This window comes from Dipodomys spectabilis, unplaced genomic scaffold (genome assembly GCF_019054845.1).
Source record: "Dipodomys spectabilis isolate Male_0828 unplaced genomic scaffold, ASM1905484v1 ptg000106l, whole genome shotgun sequence".
Lineage (NCBI taxonomy): Eukaryota > Metazoa > Chordata > Mammalia > Rodentia > Heteromyidae > Dipodomys > Dipodomys spectabilis.
This window is the reverse complement of record NW_024870783.1, coordinates 708,079-723,193: the sequence shown is the minus strand read 5'-3', so window position 1 is coordinate 723,193 and position 15,115 is coordinate 708,079. Positions and strand designations below refer to the sequence as shown.

General features: G+C 38.3%; 1 gene segment (V, D, J or C); it reads right to left on the bottom strand.

The window, feature by feature from the left end:
• Nucleotides 1–752: 752 nt before the first annotated feature.
• On the bottom strand, nucleotides 753–1,573 carry LOC122114124. The segment is given in 2 exon segments: nucleotides 753–1,119; nucleotides 1,524–1,573. Coding segments are annotated over 2 exon segments (381 nt in total).
• Nucleotides 1,574–15,115: the final 13,542 nt, after the last annotated feature.

The following is a 15,115-nucleotide window of genomic DNA, read 5'->3' as shown; positions in this document are numbered from 1 at the left end:
AGAAGCACACTGGACACTGGTGGAGACTTGAGAATTCCCCAAGTCCTAGCCTGTGAGATTTCATAGTTCCAGGTGTCTAAGGTGATAAAAGTGGATACAAGGCAAACAAGATTAATGATGCCGTCTTGACATGTTTTTTTTATATAAAGACACAGAGAATGAACAGATGAATAAAGCACTCTTGAAAAAGTGCTCACTCTCAGACTTCTGGGGCCCATGAACTATATTACAGGGTTTTGCCACACACCATTCTCTTAAGTAGAGCCAGAGCCCCAGGACATAGAAGGCAGACATTACTGTGCTTTGTGCAAAAGACACTAATCAAACTCTGATGGTGGCTTGATGGTCAGGCAGGGTTTGATGATCACACAGAGCAGAAGCTAGAAAAGGCACAACTGTTCTTCCAGGTTCTGAACAGAAAGCATAGCAAAAGATGTAGGCTACCGTGTGCTGAAATGTAGTATTATAAATTTCATCACAGAGAGAATAATCATCACAGCAGGCATTTATTTTTTAGATTACAGGTTGGCTATAATATTACTGATGAGAGACTTGCATTTTTCAATAAATACCTCTTGGTTTATATGGTCTTTATATCCAGGTAATTATTCTGGTTGTTACAGATTGCATTTTGTTGTATTGTCATAAACTCTTCATCCCTACTCAGAGTCACTCTTATATTGACCTCAATATCTTCCTCCTAGGCAGACTCAAACAGTCTGCTGGGCTGCTCCCCAGACCAACCAGCCATGAAGACAGCTCACCCAGCCAGATGGGAGGTTTTTGTTCAAGGCTGTATCACTGTGGGAGGAACATGTGTACTTTGAAAACAGTAATAAACTCCAACATCCTCTGCTTCCACCCTGCTGATTGTCAGTATGAAATCTGTGCCTGACCCACTGCCACTGAATCTGTCTGGAATTCCAGATCCTCGTTTGGAAACCAAATAGATCAGGTGATGTGGAGACTGGCCTGGTTTCTGTAGGAACCAATGCAAGTAGGTGTTTCCATTGCTATGCAGAAGGCTCTGACTAGACCTGCAGGAGATGGAGGCTCGCTCTCCCAGGGTGACAAGCAGGGAAAGTGGAGTCTGGGTCATCACAACATCTCCACTGGATCCTGAAATTAGAATAAGGTAGAGAGAGCAAGGTTATACATAAACATAGGGAGCAATGCATGCATTACTTTTATTTAGATATATATTTCCTCTTATTCATATTCATGATTTGATTTTTAATTTAAAATACTAAGTATTAAAAGAGATATTCTTGCTGAAGAAAAGTGTATCGAGGAGTCAAGAGCAGTATTCCCACCTAGCAGAGTCTTCACTCAAGCACAGGTTCTAGTTCTTTCTGACTGTTTCTCACTCTCTCAGACCTAAACCTCATTGCCCTACCATGAACATCTAACACATGGATAAGTTACCACTGGTCCATGAGAGCTCACCCTCCCACCCACTCTTATTCCTCACCTCCCTTTGCCCTTACCACCCACTCTTATTCCTCACCTCCCTTTGCCCTTACCAGGGATCCAGAGCATTAACAGCCACAGGAGCTGAGACGAGGACTTCATGTTTAGGCGTGAAATGAGGAGTCTTGACAGGTCAAGGCAAGTTCAGAGCTGAGCCTTTATTTCAGACTTAGAAAGGAAGGTCCTCCTTAGGTAGCAATATGCAAATAGCCAGTTGGATGTAACAGTGTAAGAAAAGAAAAAAGGAAGGGTGTCTATTGGCCATCCTACTTTCCTCTTCAGATAAGGTTCTCTTTAAGTCTTTAGCGCACTTTTGTAGTGGGCAGTTGTGTAATTGAGGATTTGTTTTTGGGGGATTTAGTTTTTTTAGTTCTAGATTTATTTTAGATATGAGACCCTTGTCGTTGTATCTATTGATCTTGCTAGCTACGTCCTTTGCCATGGACAAGCTCTGCAATTTCTTGCAGTCCCGTTTGCCCAAAATTTCTTTGATTTGTTGTGTTTCTGGGTCTCTTTTAAGAAAGTTTTGGCATGTACCCAGAAGACCTAGGGTTTCTCTGAATCCAACCTGTAATGTTTTCAGAGTGTCTGCTTTGACTTCTAGGTATTTGATTCATTTGGAGTTGATCCTGGTGCAGGGTGATATATAAGGATCTAGGTTTAGTTTTCTACAAGTGGTTAACAAATTTTCCCAGCACCATTTACTGAAGAGGCAAGAACTCTAATATCAACAGATGATGGAGGGAATGAGGACAGAAAGGAACCTTACTGCACTGTTGGTGGGAGTGTAATCTTGTTCAACCACTTTGGACAGCAGTATGGAGGTTTCTCAAAAGACTCCACATAGAGCTCCCCTATTACCCAGCATTCCCACTTTTGGGAATTTACCCAAATGATCAAAAACAGAACCATACTAAAGCTACCAGCACAACTATGTTTATTGCAGCATTATTTACCATAGCTAAGATTTGAAACCAACCCAGATGCCCTCAAAAGATGAATGGATCAAGAAAATATGGTATATATACACAATGGAATTCTATGCCTCCATCAGAAAGAATGACATTACCCTATTTGTTAGGAAATGGAAAGAGTTGCAAAAGATTATACTAAGTGAAGTAAGCCAGGCCCAAAGAAACATAGGTCCCATGGTTTCCATTATTTGCAATTATTAGTACATGTCTGGACAAGCAGAAATGGTCAGACAAGTTGATGTTAGACAAAATGAACCCCAAGATAAGGATTCAAATGTTTTTTTTTTCTTTCTTGTGATTGTTTCTAACATACTTATAAGATGATTTCTTTGTTGCTTTGTATGTCCTTCCCCCACGGTATAACCCCTGTTTTCACTGTATTTGATGTTGATATAATTTGCGGAGGGGAAGGGAAAAACAAATTGTTTAAATAGGGATACAGGTGGACCCATTCCAAAAATAAGGTGTACAAGATGTTATGGAAAAAAAGATCTTTACAACTTTGGCTGAGGGAGGAGGGGCGGGGGGGGGGGGGAAGGTGGAGGAGGGTGCTTGTGGGTAGATAAGAAAATGAAACAAGGGAGGAGGCAACAATGCTTGAAAAGAAATATATTCATTACCTTGCCCATGAATTTTAACCACTCTGTACGATATTTTCACACACAAGAAAGCCTCAATGGATGTATATCCATATATATATATATATGATCAATTAAAGTTATGGTTTATTTCTTTTGTTTTTTGCTTTTTATTTTTTATCTTCTTTCTGGCTGGTTTTGTTTTCTGTACCCTTGCCTTGTATATAAATTTTGTTTTGTTTTATTTTGAAGAGAGTAAGGGGTACCATAGAAATGGTGGGACAAATGGTGAACAAATGCTAGTGAGTAATACTCACTAGACACTGTTGAAAATGAACTACACAATTATTGGGGCAAGGATCAGGAGGGAAAAAAGGGAGAAAATGGTGGAAGGGGTGACACTGTTCAAAAATTAATGTACTTATTACCTGTCTTATGTAACTGTAATCACTTTGTACATCACCTATTCAATAACAATGAGAAGTGAAAATAATAAGAGAGTAGTTTATTTTGAGAAGATCAAGCAACAAAAAAATTAGGTCCTAACCTTCCAAAATAGGGTACAAAATCTTTGTTATTTTGTTTTTATATTTTTTAAGTTAATAACAAATTCATGATTCCATTGGACTTCCAAAAGTGGTCTGACAAAGTGGCATTGAGAAATAATAATAATTAATGTGATATTCAGGATTAAAAAGAGATTAATTATCTGATAGTTAGATTACAATGTTGGCTGTATTGTTGTGACATAACTTGATATAAGTTGTTATAAAGATCTAATTTCCTGAAGAAAAAAAGTTGACTACACAAAAATAAAAAATGTTTAAGTGATGAATTAACTTGTTAATTACCTCCTTTAGATCATTGCACAATGTGTACATATACAAAAACATTATATTTTACTTCAAATTAAATTTTACTGTGGGAATCAGTAATGTTTTAAAAATTTTAATGACTTTATCCTATAAAACTAATTAGCCTTGCATCTTCTATATAGCTTCTGTAATTCGGGTAGGGGAAGGGAAAAAACAAAATGCTTAAGAATGGATACAAGTTGACCCATTCTAACTGTGAGATATCCAAGACACTATGTTTAAAACAAACTTTACAACTTTGGCGGGGGTGTGGAGGGGGTAGTTGTGGAGGTGGGAGGGAAGGGATGGTAATGGAAAAACAAAGGAGGAGGCAACAATGCTTGATAGGAAATGTACTCATTAACTTGCTCATGTAATAGTAACCCCTCTGTATAATATTTTTACAATGAAAAACATACTAAAAATCTGATTTGACCTACAGAAAAGTGTATTCTCTTTATTGGATGACTGCAAATTATTAACCCAATCTGAGCTACAAATGAGTACAGATGTATATTCCTTGTAAGTCATAATAGGCATTGTGTGTACTGCTTGGGATGAGCAGAAAGACAGAGAGTTATGGTGTGAGGATGCCTCCATGACTTTTCCCCAATACTTTCCCATGATCTCAAAAGTCTGGATGCATCTGAGAAGCTCTGTCAGTAGGTGGCAGCACCAGGAAAAGCAGCTGGGGCAGCCCAGCCTCTCACTTCTGCTTCTCTGTGAAGTTTGTTATGACTTGTGTTACTGTAGAAGGGTAACTACAACTCTGTTGATAGTAATACAAAAAGAAAATTAAAAAAAAAAAAGTAGCAACATCTTCAGTCTGCAGGTTGCTGTTTCTGAGAGTGAACTGTATCCCAGACCCATGCCACTGAACCTTAATAGTACCCCAGATTGCATACCAGTTGCATAAAGGTTCAGGACCTTTGGAGATTTCCCTGGTTTCTAATGGTGCCAAAGTAAGCTATTGCTAAGGCCCTGACTGGCCCTGTAAACGATGATAACTATGTCTTCCAGAAATGTAGACAGGGGTGTTGCTTGTGTCAACTTGATGTCACATCTGGCACCGGACAATGGATATATGGAAAACATTATCTGTTTAGTTAATTCTACTATCCAAATATATCCATGAAGAGCCCAGCAGCTCTGTTAACTCTGGATGAGAAATCCTCAGTATTATCTTTCCTTACCTGGGAGCCAGAGGATCAAGTGCCTCTGTTGTTGAGGAAGGGCCCTCATGTCTGTTCTGTGTGCTGATAAAACCTCCTGCTCAGGTTTTGAGCAGCATATGAAGAAGTGGACTGTGCTTTGGGCACATGCAAATCAGCAGGGCTGGGCAGGGCTGGTTGGAGTTTCAGGCTGGTATATCTCAGTGACAAAGAAAGGACCTAAAGATCCCAGATTTCCACTTTGCTTCTAGAACATGTGTTTGACTCTGGTGAGGAAAAAACAGATGTATGTCCTGTTAGCAGAATAATAATATAATGAACATTATCTAAAATTTGCTAGCTTTTTTCTTAATATAAGTCACTCAGAAATAAACATTTCAAAGTAAAGTTAATTTTATAATACCTCTGCATTTGGTATCAGTGGATTTTATAACACACAATTCCTAGAATATGATTAATAAGGGTCATTATAACCCAGACACAAGTGTTATAAAAGTGATAATGCATGTGGAGATAGAAAGATAGTCAAGAAATTGCATAGGTAGATAAAGAAAACTATCAAAATTCTTAATGAAAGATAATACTTTAAAAGTATATTTGAATTTGTATTGTCAAAGCTTATAGAGTTCACAAACTTTATAGACCATGATAATGACAATTAGCCTTGTGTAGGTTAAAAAGTTTGTGACTTAAACTTAACATCACTATTCCACAATACTGTGAAATTTATGTAATCACCTAATCTCAATTTTAAAAATTAGTGAGAGCAGGGTTGGTTTAGGCGAGATGGGTGACAATGTTGTCAGACACCTTGTTCTCATAGACTGTTTTGTAGAATGAGAACTGCTTTGTACAACTATTTAAAGATATAATAATAAAAATATTGAAAAGGAGATAATCCATAGGTAATTGGGAAAATGCTAACAAAAAGTATATGTGCAGGGGCTGGGAAGATGGCTCAGTGGTAGACTGCTTGCCTTGCATGCCTGAGGCCCTGGGTTCGATTCCTCAGCACCACATAAGCAAAAAGAAAAAAGCCAGAGGTGGCGCTGTGGCTCAAGTGGTAGAGCGCTAGCCTTGAGCTGAAGAGCTGAGGGACAGCGCCCAGGCCCAGAGTTCAGGCCCCACTACCGGACCCCCCAAAAAAAAAAGTATATGTGCAATCATGTTTCATGATCTGAGGTGCGTAGACTATCTGCTGTTGTTTGGATTGGTGCCCTGTTCATTACTTATAAATAAGTTGTTTCCTTTTCTTCTGAAGGCTCTTCATCATCACCTCACTCTAGGACAGGACAGCTCACATTAGACATTTCCCACTTATTCTTAGGAAGATACATAGTATCATAGCCACCATCGTGAGTATATGCACTGTAGTGCTAGATATTTAATAAATTTTTAGAGGACATTTATCTGAATGTTATCTTAATGAAAATTTTTCCCTCTCAGATGCTGAGGTATTCTCTAACTCAAGGGCTCAACTACTTTAAATTGCCTGTGTTCCTTTAGCTTAAAAATCTTTCAAGTTACATTTTTAGGGCCTCAGTAAAACAATATATATATGTAATTTTTTTTTGTCGGTCATAGGACTTGAACTCTGGGCTTGAGCGCTGTCCCTCAACTATTCTGCTCAAGTTGAGTACTCTACCACTTGAGCCACAGTGTCACTTCCTGTTTTCTGGTGATTTATTAGAGAAAAGAGATTCATGGCTTTTCTTGCCCCGGCTGGCTTTGAACCATGATCCTCAGATCTCAGCCTCCTGAGTAGGTAGGATTACAGGCATGAGCCACCTGTGCCTGGCTACTAAAGCAATATTTTGCGTGCTAGGACTGAAGATTTAACGTGGGGTCTAAGAGGTTTCCTGAGCTTTTGTGCTCATAGCTGGTGCATTCCCACTTGAGCCATAGCTTCACTTCCAGATTTTTTGGTAGTTAATTAAAGGTAAGGTAATTATGGACTTTTGTACCAAGATTCCAGCCAAGAGCCTCAGATCTCCAGTTTGTGTGTAGCTGGTGGTATGGGCATAAACTACCACCAATAGACAGTAACGCAGTTTTTAATGGTTGTTTTGGACCATAGGACCCAAGAAGATTCAGAAGGTACAAAATACACTGTTGTCAAGGGTGAGGACAATTAACTGAAGCCACACAGTATGGAGATGGCATCTTCATCCTGGGAACAACAGACCAGAGGCAGTGAAACTATAGTGAAGTAAATAGCCCCCACAAACATGGAAATCAGCATGAGGGGCACATCACCCCATACTGCAGGATTTCTCTTCAATATCATTCACTAAATAATCTGCATCTGAGTTGTGTTTGGATCGTCCTTAGCTTCTACAACATTGCTGTTCTCTGCAGTACATACTAACATAACTGATCCAAGAAGTACTTTGCAATGTTCTTTCCAGTTTGAAAGATGATTTTATCCTACCTGAAAGATTTACCCATCCCTTTCAGTCCTCTGGTATTTCACTTCTGATCTTATCACATGGTTCCCCAAGTAGATGCTATTGACTTTAACTCTACCATGCACTGCAAGACAAAGTGGGTACTCAAAAAACAAAAAGAAGGCAGCTGGTGTTGGCTAAGAGTGAAGGCCACCTGGTAAATTATAGGGGACATATTAATAGGATGAGGAAGGGAGATCCCAAGAACATCTATTTGTGTGGGCTTGAAAGAAGCCAGGCTTAGGCTGGGAAGGTGGCTCAGTGGTAGAGCGCTTGCCTTGCATGCCTGAGGCCTTGGGTTTGATTTCTCAGCACCACATAAGCAAAAAGAAAAAAGCCAGAAGTGGCGCTGTGGCTCAAGTGGTAGAGCGCTAGCCTTGAGGTGAAGAGCTGAGGAAGAGCACTCAGGCCCAGAGTTCAGGCCCCACGACCGGATCCCCCCCCCAAAAAAAGAAAGAAACCAGGCTTTAAAATCTGGAGAGCCTTGTAAAAATTCTTGATAGGAAATATTCACTACCTTACTCATGTAACTGTAACCCCTTTATACAGTATTTTTACAGTAATATACATTATATTATATATTTATATATACATAAATATGTATATATAACATCTCAATAGCCATGCTCCAGGGCTGGTTTAGCAAGCGTGGACTTCTGTCTTGTGAATTTCAAGTCCACACAGACTTCAGGTACTGGAATACATGGAATAGTGGTCTCAAACCAAAATGGTAGTTTGGCTTACCCTGACCTTGGTTGTGAGGGAAGGTGCTCCTGGCTGAGAAGCGAGGGTAAGGATGTGGGAACAGAAGGAGACCAAGACTGCTTTCTATGAGGCTTATTGGCAAGAAGGAAGTGCTTATAGGCTGAGACATGAACCTGAATTAGGTCTGGGACCTTGGTGAAAATCTGAGAGACACAGAATTCAGGAAGGCCTGACACTGTGGGAAGGATGCTGAGGGTGGAGGAGGTGACTAAGATAAGGTGGAAAGTCTTCAGTGTGGTCAGGATGGTGCAAAATCCACTGGAGCCAATTTCCTTATTTTTATTGTGAAAATACCATACAGAGGGTTTCAATTACATGAGCAAATTAATGATTATATTTCTTATCAAGAATTGTTACATCCTCCTTTGTTTCCCCTTCCCATCCCTGCCCTTCCATCTATGTCCCCCACCAAAGTTGTAAAGTTCGTTTTTCGACATAGCATCTTGTACATCACATTGGTGCAATGGGCCCACCTGTATCCCCATTTAAACAATTTGTTTTTTCCCTTCCCCTCCACAAATTATACCAACATCAAATATAGTGAAAGCAGGGGTGATATTGTGGGGGACGGACATACAAAGCAACAAAAAAATCATCTCATAAATATGCTAGAAACAATAGCAAGAAAGAAAAACCATTTGAGTCCTTATCTTGTGGTTCATTTTGCCTAACCGTTTCTGCTTGTCTCAGACATACACTAGTTATTGCAAATAAGGGAAACCATGGGACCTATGTTTCTTTGGGCCAGGCGTACTTCACTTAATATAACTATCAGAATAGAAAGGAAGACTATTGTTTAAATGGGGATACAGGTGGACCCATTGGAGCAATGAAATATAAAAGATGCTATATCGAAAAACAAATAATACAACTTTTTGTGTGTGGGGAGGGGAAATGGGAGGGCAGGGATATTAAGGGGAAACAAAGTAGGAGGCAACAATGCTTGACAACAAATGTACTCATTATCTTGCTCATGTAATTGTAATTCTTCTGTATGGTATTTTCACAATAGAAATTATTAATAATAAAATGGAAAGGAGGATTTACATATAAATGAATGCAGAAGATATATGACTATTTCATATATAATAAACTAGTTAGTATATTCATAAAACTAATTTTAATTGTATTACCAATCATTATAAATTTTGCTCTGAGAAAACCCACTAGGGAACAATGGATAGTCACCACCACACGGCCTTTCCTCACTCTTATCCTGAGCATCATGAAGATCAGGATGCAATCTGTGTACTGGAGGACAAGCAGTGACCTGCTCACTGCAGAGGACTCTGGGGACCCACTAGGGTCAGCACTGACACTGCAGCCTCTTCTCATCTCCCACAACTGGACATGGTGTATGCATATGTTCTCATGAGAGCTGCATATCTGCAAAGTCCACCCTCCTTCCCTCACCTTGCTGACCTGTACGTAATGAGCTCCCCATAAGAATCCGGGTGGAAGTGTCAGCCTTGTAAAGTGATTACAATTCACAAAATAAAATATGGAATAGTCAGCAACCTGTACATTAGGAAGCATGACACACACACTCCCCCTGTAATTATAGTCCCAGTTGCCATGAGTGTTATGAAAGCATGGCAGAATGCTCCCCAGCTTCAAAGTCCTTTTTACAAGGAGGCAGCATCACCCATGCTTTCCCAGGGTTTCTAAATCAAGGATCAGTTTTTTTTCTCTTTCTGGGGTTTTATTTCCCACTAGTGACAATGTCATGACATAACACCTGGCAAGATTTTCATTTGAAGTTCTGGTTTTGTTTTGTTATGTTAAATGTTTATCTCAACCTAGATATGTAACAGAGTCTCCGTAATTTTATATGCAAAATTATGCCATTTTATTTATATTACATTTATATTAAAGCAAACAAGTTTTTCTTGATGTCTGCTGATTCCAGCTTAAGTAATTACCAGTGCCCTGACTGTTCCTAAAAGTGATGACTCTGTCTCCTAGAGATGCAGACAAGGATAGAGAGTGGGTCAGCTGGATGTCACATCTAACACCTGGCATTGACAACATTAAAAACAACCTATATTTATGCATTACTTAGAGAACTTCCTTGAAGCAGTGTTGGTTACAATGAGCTGGGTGAATCTATGCATTTTCTTTTCTTACATGTGAGTCAGAGCAGCAAGAGACCCAGGACCTGAGCAGATGCCTTCCTGACCATGCTGTATGCTGATTGGGAGGATTGATTTCTGCATAAGGTGTGAGCTGCATTACAAGAAGTGCTCCAGGCAGTGGGCTGTGCTCTGGGCATGAGCAAATCAGGGTCTGGGAGGTAGGAGCACAGCTGCAAGGCTAATTGACTTTAGTATCTCAGCACAGACCTGTAATCTTCAAGGTGCCCTAGACATGACAAGGGTAGCCAGCTGTGCTTGCAGAAGATGTTTTTCCATGGAGTCCAGAGAACCAACTTAATTCATATCCTATAAATAGTGTAAATTGTGATTTAATTGTTGTTCATGACAAGCTTTTCTTACTTTTTATTTAAGCCAATCTTTTCAGTTAAAAATAGATCCAGAAATGTATAATTCATTATTTTGATTAAATTTCCTATTTAAATTGTTTCTATAAACTTTTAAATTGGTAACTATGAACACAATTATACCTTTTCCCAGATATGGAACAAAATTTAATACTTATGATAGCTAGAAAGCTAGATAGTTATTCAGCTAATGAGATAGATGGATGATGGATGGAAGGATACATAGTAAGATAGACAGATAGATAGATAGATAAAAATGATTATAGAAACCTAATTTAAATTGAATAACAATGAAAACTATAACAATATAGTATATGAGCTATAGTGTCATGGTCTGCAATTTACAATTTTCCTAGTGTATATCTGCTATCAACTCCATATAAATGACTTGCTGTCTTCGACTCCTGAATGGGCTTTCCCATCACCAAGGTCTAGGACAGCTAACATCAGATATTTACTCTGTTAGCCCAGAAGCTTCCTCTCTTGTGGCTTGGCATGCTTTTTCCCTCCTCAACACTAGGCTCATGTAGTAAAGACAGTAAATGATTAGCCCCAACCCCCTTTCCGGGAGAAAGCGCTCCTTCAGAATAGATATAACCATAGAAGGCAGCAAAATCTCCTAGACCTCATAGGTTCTATGGTCTCCTGAGAACACTTTTTTGCTAGGTTTTTATCTAAGCAAATCTTACAGGAAAAGACAGCTCCAGATAAGTATAAGTAATTATTTTTTTACCAGATACCCTGACTTATTAGCTTGTTTTCTTTTATTAACAAACTTTATTTAGTGATCATGAATAGAATTACCCAATTACCCAGAGATAGAATGAGACTTAAGACTGAAGATAGATGGAGAGATAGAAAAATGATTAGAGAGAAACCTGAAATATTTCAATGAATGATGAAGACATATGTGAAAATATACTTTCTGAAATACATTGTTAAATTCTGCAAAGTACAGTCTACCACATAATCAATTTGTTGCCCTCCACTCCTTTTCCATAACCAGGATTTAGACAGTTAATATCAGACTTGACTCTCTGCATTCTGAAAGGACATAGATTCATGAACACCTTTGTGATCATTCCACATGTCTGAGCTAGAAGTCTCCTACACCTTTGGATGACATTCATGTTTCTGTCCTTTCAAATTGTTCCCATTCAGAAATTGAGCTATTCTTTATCCTACACACTGAAGTCTACTCAGATTACTCTGCTCTATAAACATGTGCATTACTATGTTATCCATCTCTTTTAGTGTTAAACTGAAGAAACCTTTAGTGACTGAACTACTGTCTGGGCTTGTAACCCAGACAAGCAGAACCCCAAAACCTTACTTGAAATAAATGACCTTAAGCAAAAAGATCTGGATATGTTGCAGCAATAGAAGAGTCCTTATGAAGTCTTGATTTCAATCCTCAGTAGCACAGAAAAAAAAAAAACACAAAAAGAAAGACCAGCATCTTAAACTAATGTTATATATTTTCATGTACAGAATTCCCTGGTGCTGACAGGACTTCTGTGTGGCTGCCCTGCAGAACACTAAGATGATCCCCATATTATATCTGATCTAAGGCTGAAGAACCATGAACACTCAGATCCCAATGTCATTTATAAATATGAAAATTTCCCAACCCAGTGACTATTCAAGCTGTAGAAGTGAATGCATCATTATGGTACTGGCAAGTATTAAGTTCATTATTCTTTCTTTGAGGACAGTAACTTCACACATTTCCAATCTACTTGTCTGTTAATACACATATATTAGCATATGGACAGGCACTACTAACATTTCGATGTGCTTTTTCCACAAAGTCTGTGTAAGAAACATTTTCCTCAGTGGACCCCTGTGTGTTTATGCTAAGAGCTAGAAGACCTCAAATGTCAGTGACTTGGGGAAATTGCTTAGATCACTGAAGGACTCTTAAGAGTCAATTGCTTTGACGTGAAGACAACCAAATAATCAGCCTCTTCAACATGTGGCTTTTTAATAACACACCCGTCCTGATACAGACATTCAGATGCACATCTATGTGTGTTTAAGGGGTAAATAGACATGTTCTTAAATGGGGCTAATAGAGAAGTAAGGAGAATCTCTTATCCTTGATACTCATCCTGTAAACACAGGTGATATTTTTTCTTCCAGTCCTCATGCTGGAATGCAGGGCCTAGGCCTTTTTCTTACACTATGTATACTCAAGACAAGTGCTCTACCACTTGAGTTAGAGCTCTACTTCCAGATCTTTTTGGTTAATTAGAAATAAGAGTCTTCCTTTCCTGTCTGGGTTGGCGTTGAACCACAATCTTCAAATCCCAGTCTCCTGAGTAGCTGTGATTACAGTTGTGAACAACCAGGCCCTGGCTTGCACAAGGCTTCTTAGACCTAACAAGGAACACTGGTTATCTTGCTGAACTGAATTTCCCCATTCAGTAGATTTGAGATGGTTTATAATTTTGCCTTTGTCACATGGTCTTCATGATATCGATGATGTTGAATTCTGTACACACTCTGAAGAGAAATACTGCATCCTTATTTAGTTGTTTGCTTTTTATATTGTTAAGAAAGAATTTGGTTTGCTTGTGAAGAGATTCTTACATATTTTATGCAAAAATGTCATTTTCCACTGATCTGTGACTTAATGAAACTTCCTTGCTTTGCTTGCAATATGCTGATGATACTTAAAACCAATGTGGAAATTTTCTTGGCTAATGAAATCCTCATCAAATCCTTGAGTTTTGGGTCACATGAGCATAAAGCTCTCAACTGCTATTACACAGTTTCTACAGGCAGTGTATTTCCCAGAATCATTTTCCCTCTCTGTTTTCCTGTGGATATACTAAATGAGGGCCTCACATAGGATTCTAGGCCCTAAGATGACTCAGTCATATCCATCCATAGATATACACAAGGAAATAGTTGAGAGCTGTAGGCAACTGAGGACTTCATACATTTTTACATATTTTATATGTATTGGATATGTTTTATATTTTATTGTGCAAATACTGTACAGAGGGTTATAGTTACATGAATAAGGTAATGAGTACATTTCCTTTCGAGCATTGTTGCCTCCTCCTTTGTTTTGTTTCTACCATCCTTCCCTCCTCACCTCCCCAGCTCTTCCATCCCCCCCAAGTTGTTCACTTTCAACATAGTGTCTTGCACATCTCATTGTTACAATGGGTCAACCTGTATATTATATGTTTTTACATATTTTTATGTCTATGATTTTTCTGTTAACGTATTAATGTATATATCTGACTATTAGTAAGTTCATATATGTAAGCCCATTTCTAACTCCTCTGATATTTATTGATGTTCATGAGTCAATTGCAAATTAATTGTTTTTTTTCCAGAAGGTTCTTTGGTAGACTCAACTGCATTACTTTTATTTACATATTCTCATATTTGTCTCTGTATTCTATCACTTTATATTTATTATACAAATACTTATATTATGTAATCAGTTCTCATAAAATGCATCTTCTATGTGTTTATGTTTCATATATAACCAGTCACTATTTCAACCATAATAAAGTGTAACAAACTCCTCTAAATCTAGGGCCTTGTAACACAAGTCATTTATGTTAGTCTTTGCACAAATCATTTATGTTAGTGCAAAGACTAATTCACAATTGCACTGATGTGCCCAATGTAGGCAGGGCTTAGCTTCTTCATTTTGTTACGGGTCCCTGGTCTTGTCTCCATTGTGTGGATTTGTTTGATCTGGAACAGAGACATAAGAGGAAATGACCACTTAGGATTACATACATTCTGCTGTGGTCAAGCTATTGTCACAAATTTATGTCCAAATATCCCCAGAACAGGACCATGAATTTTAAACCATTTGTTTTATGGCTTATCAAAATACTAATAAACATTTATTCCATTATACTTTCATAAGACTGGATCATATAACTGAGAAATAATTATGAATTTGCAGTTTGGCATCCAAGAAAAGAAAATAGTTGTTGTTAATTAGACAAAGATGTAGTTGTGTTGCTACCATTTTTTTTTCTTAAAAGGTCTTCATTGAGGTCAAAATCTCCTAAAGCTTGGATTCCACAACATCCCATGGAAACCTGTTAACTTGTTGAAATGCAGAGCATCATTCCTTGAAGAAAGGTGGATCAGCTATTTTGCATTTGTAACCAGTGCTCTGGGATGATGAGGACATTTCTGGTTTCAAGAAAAGAATGAGTAGAAATGCTTAATTATATATATTTAGGTAAACACATATTCCTCCATTATATTCCGTATATGTGTTTGCCTGTGTATGTGCTTTTCTAGAAAGCTATTCCACTAGCTGACAAATGTTGATTACAAATATTTAATGTAATTTCTCATTTTGTAATTACCAT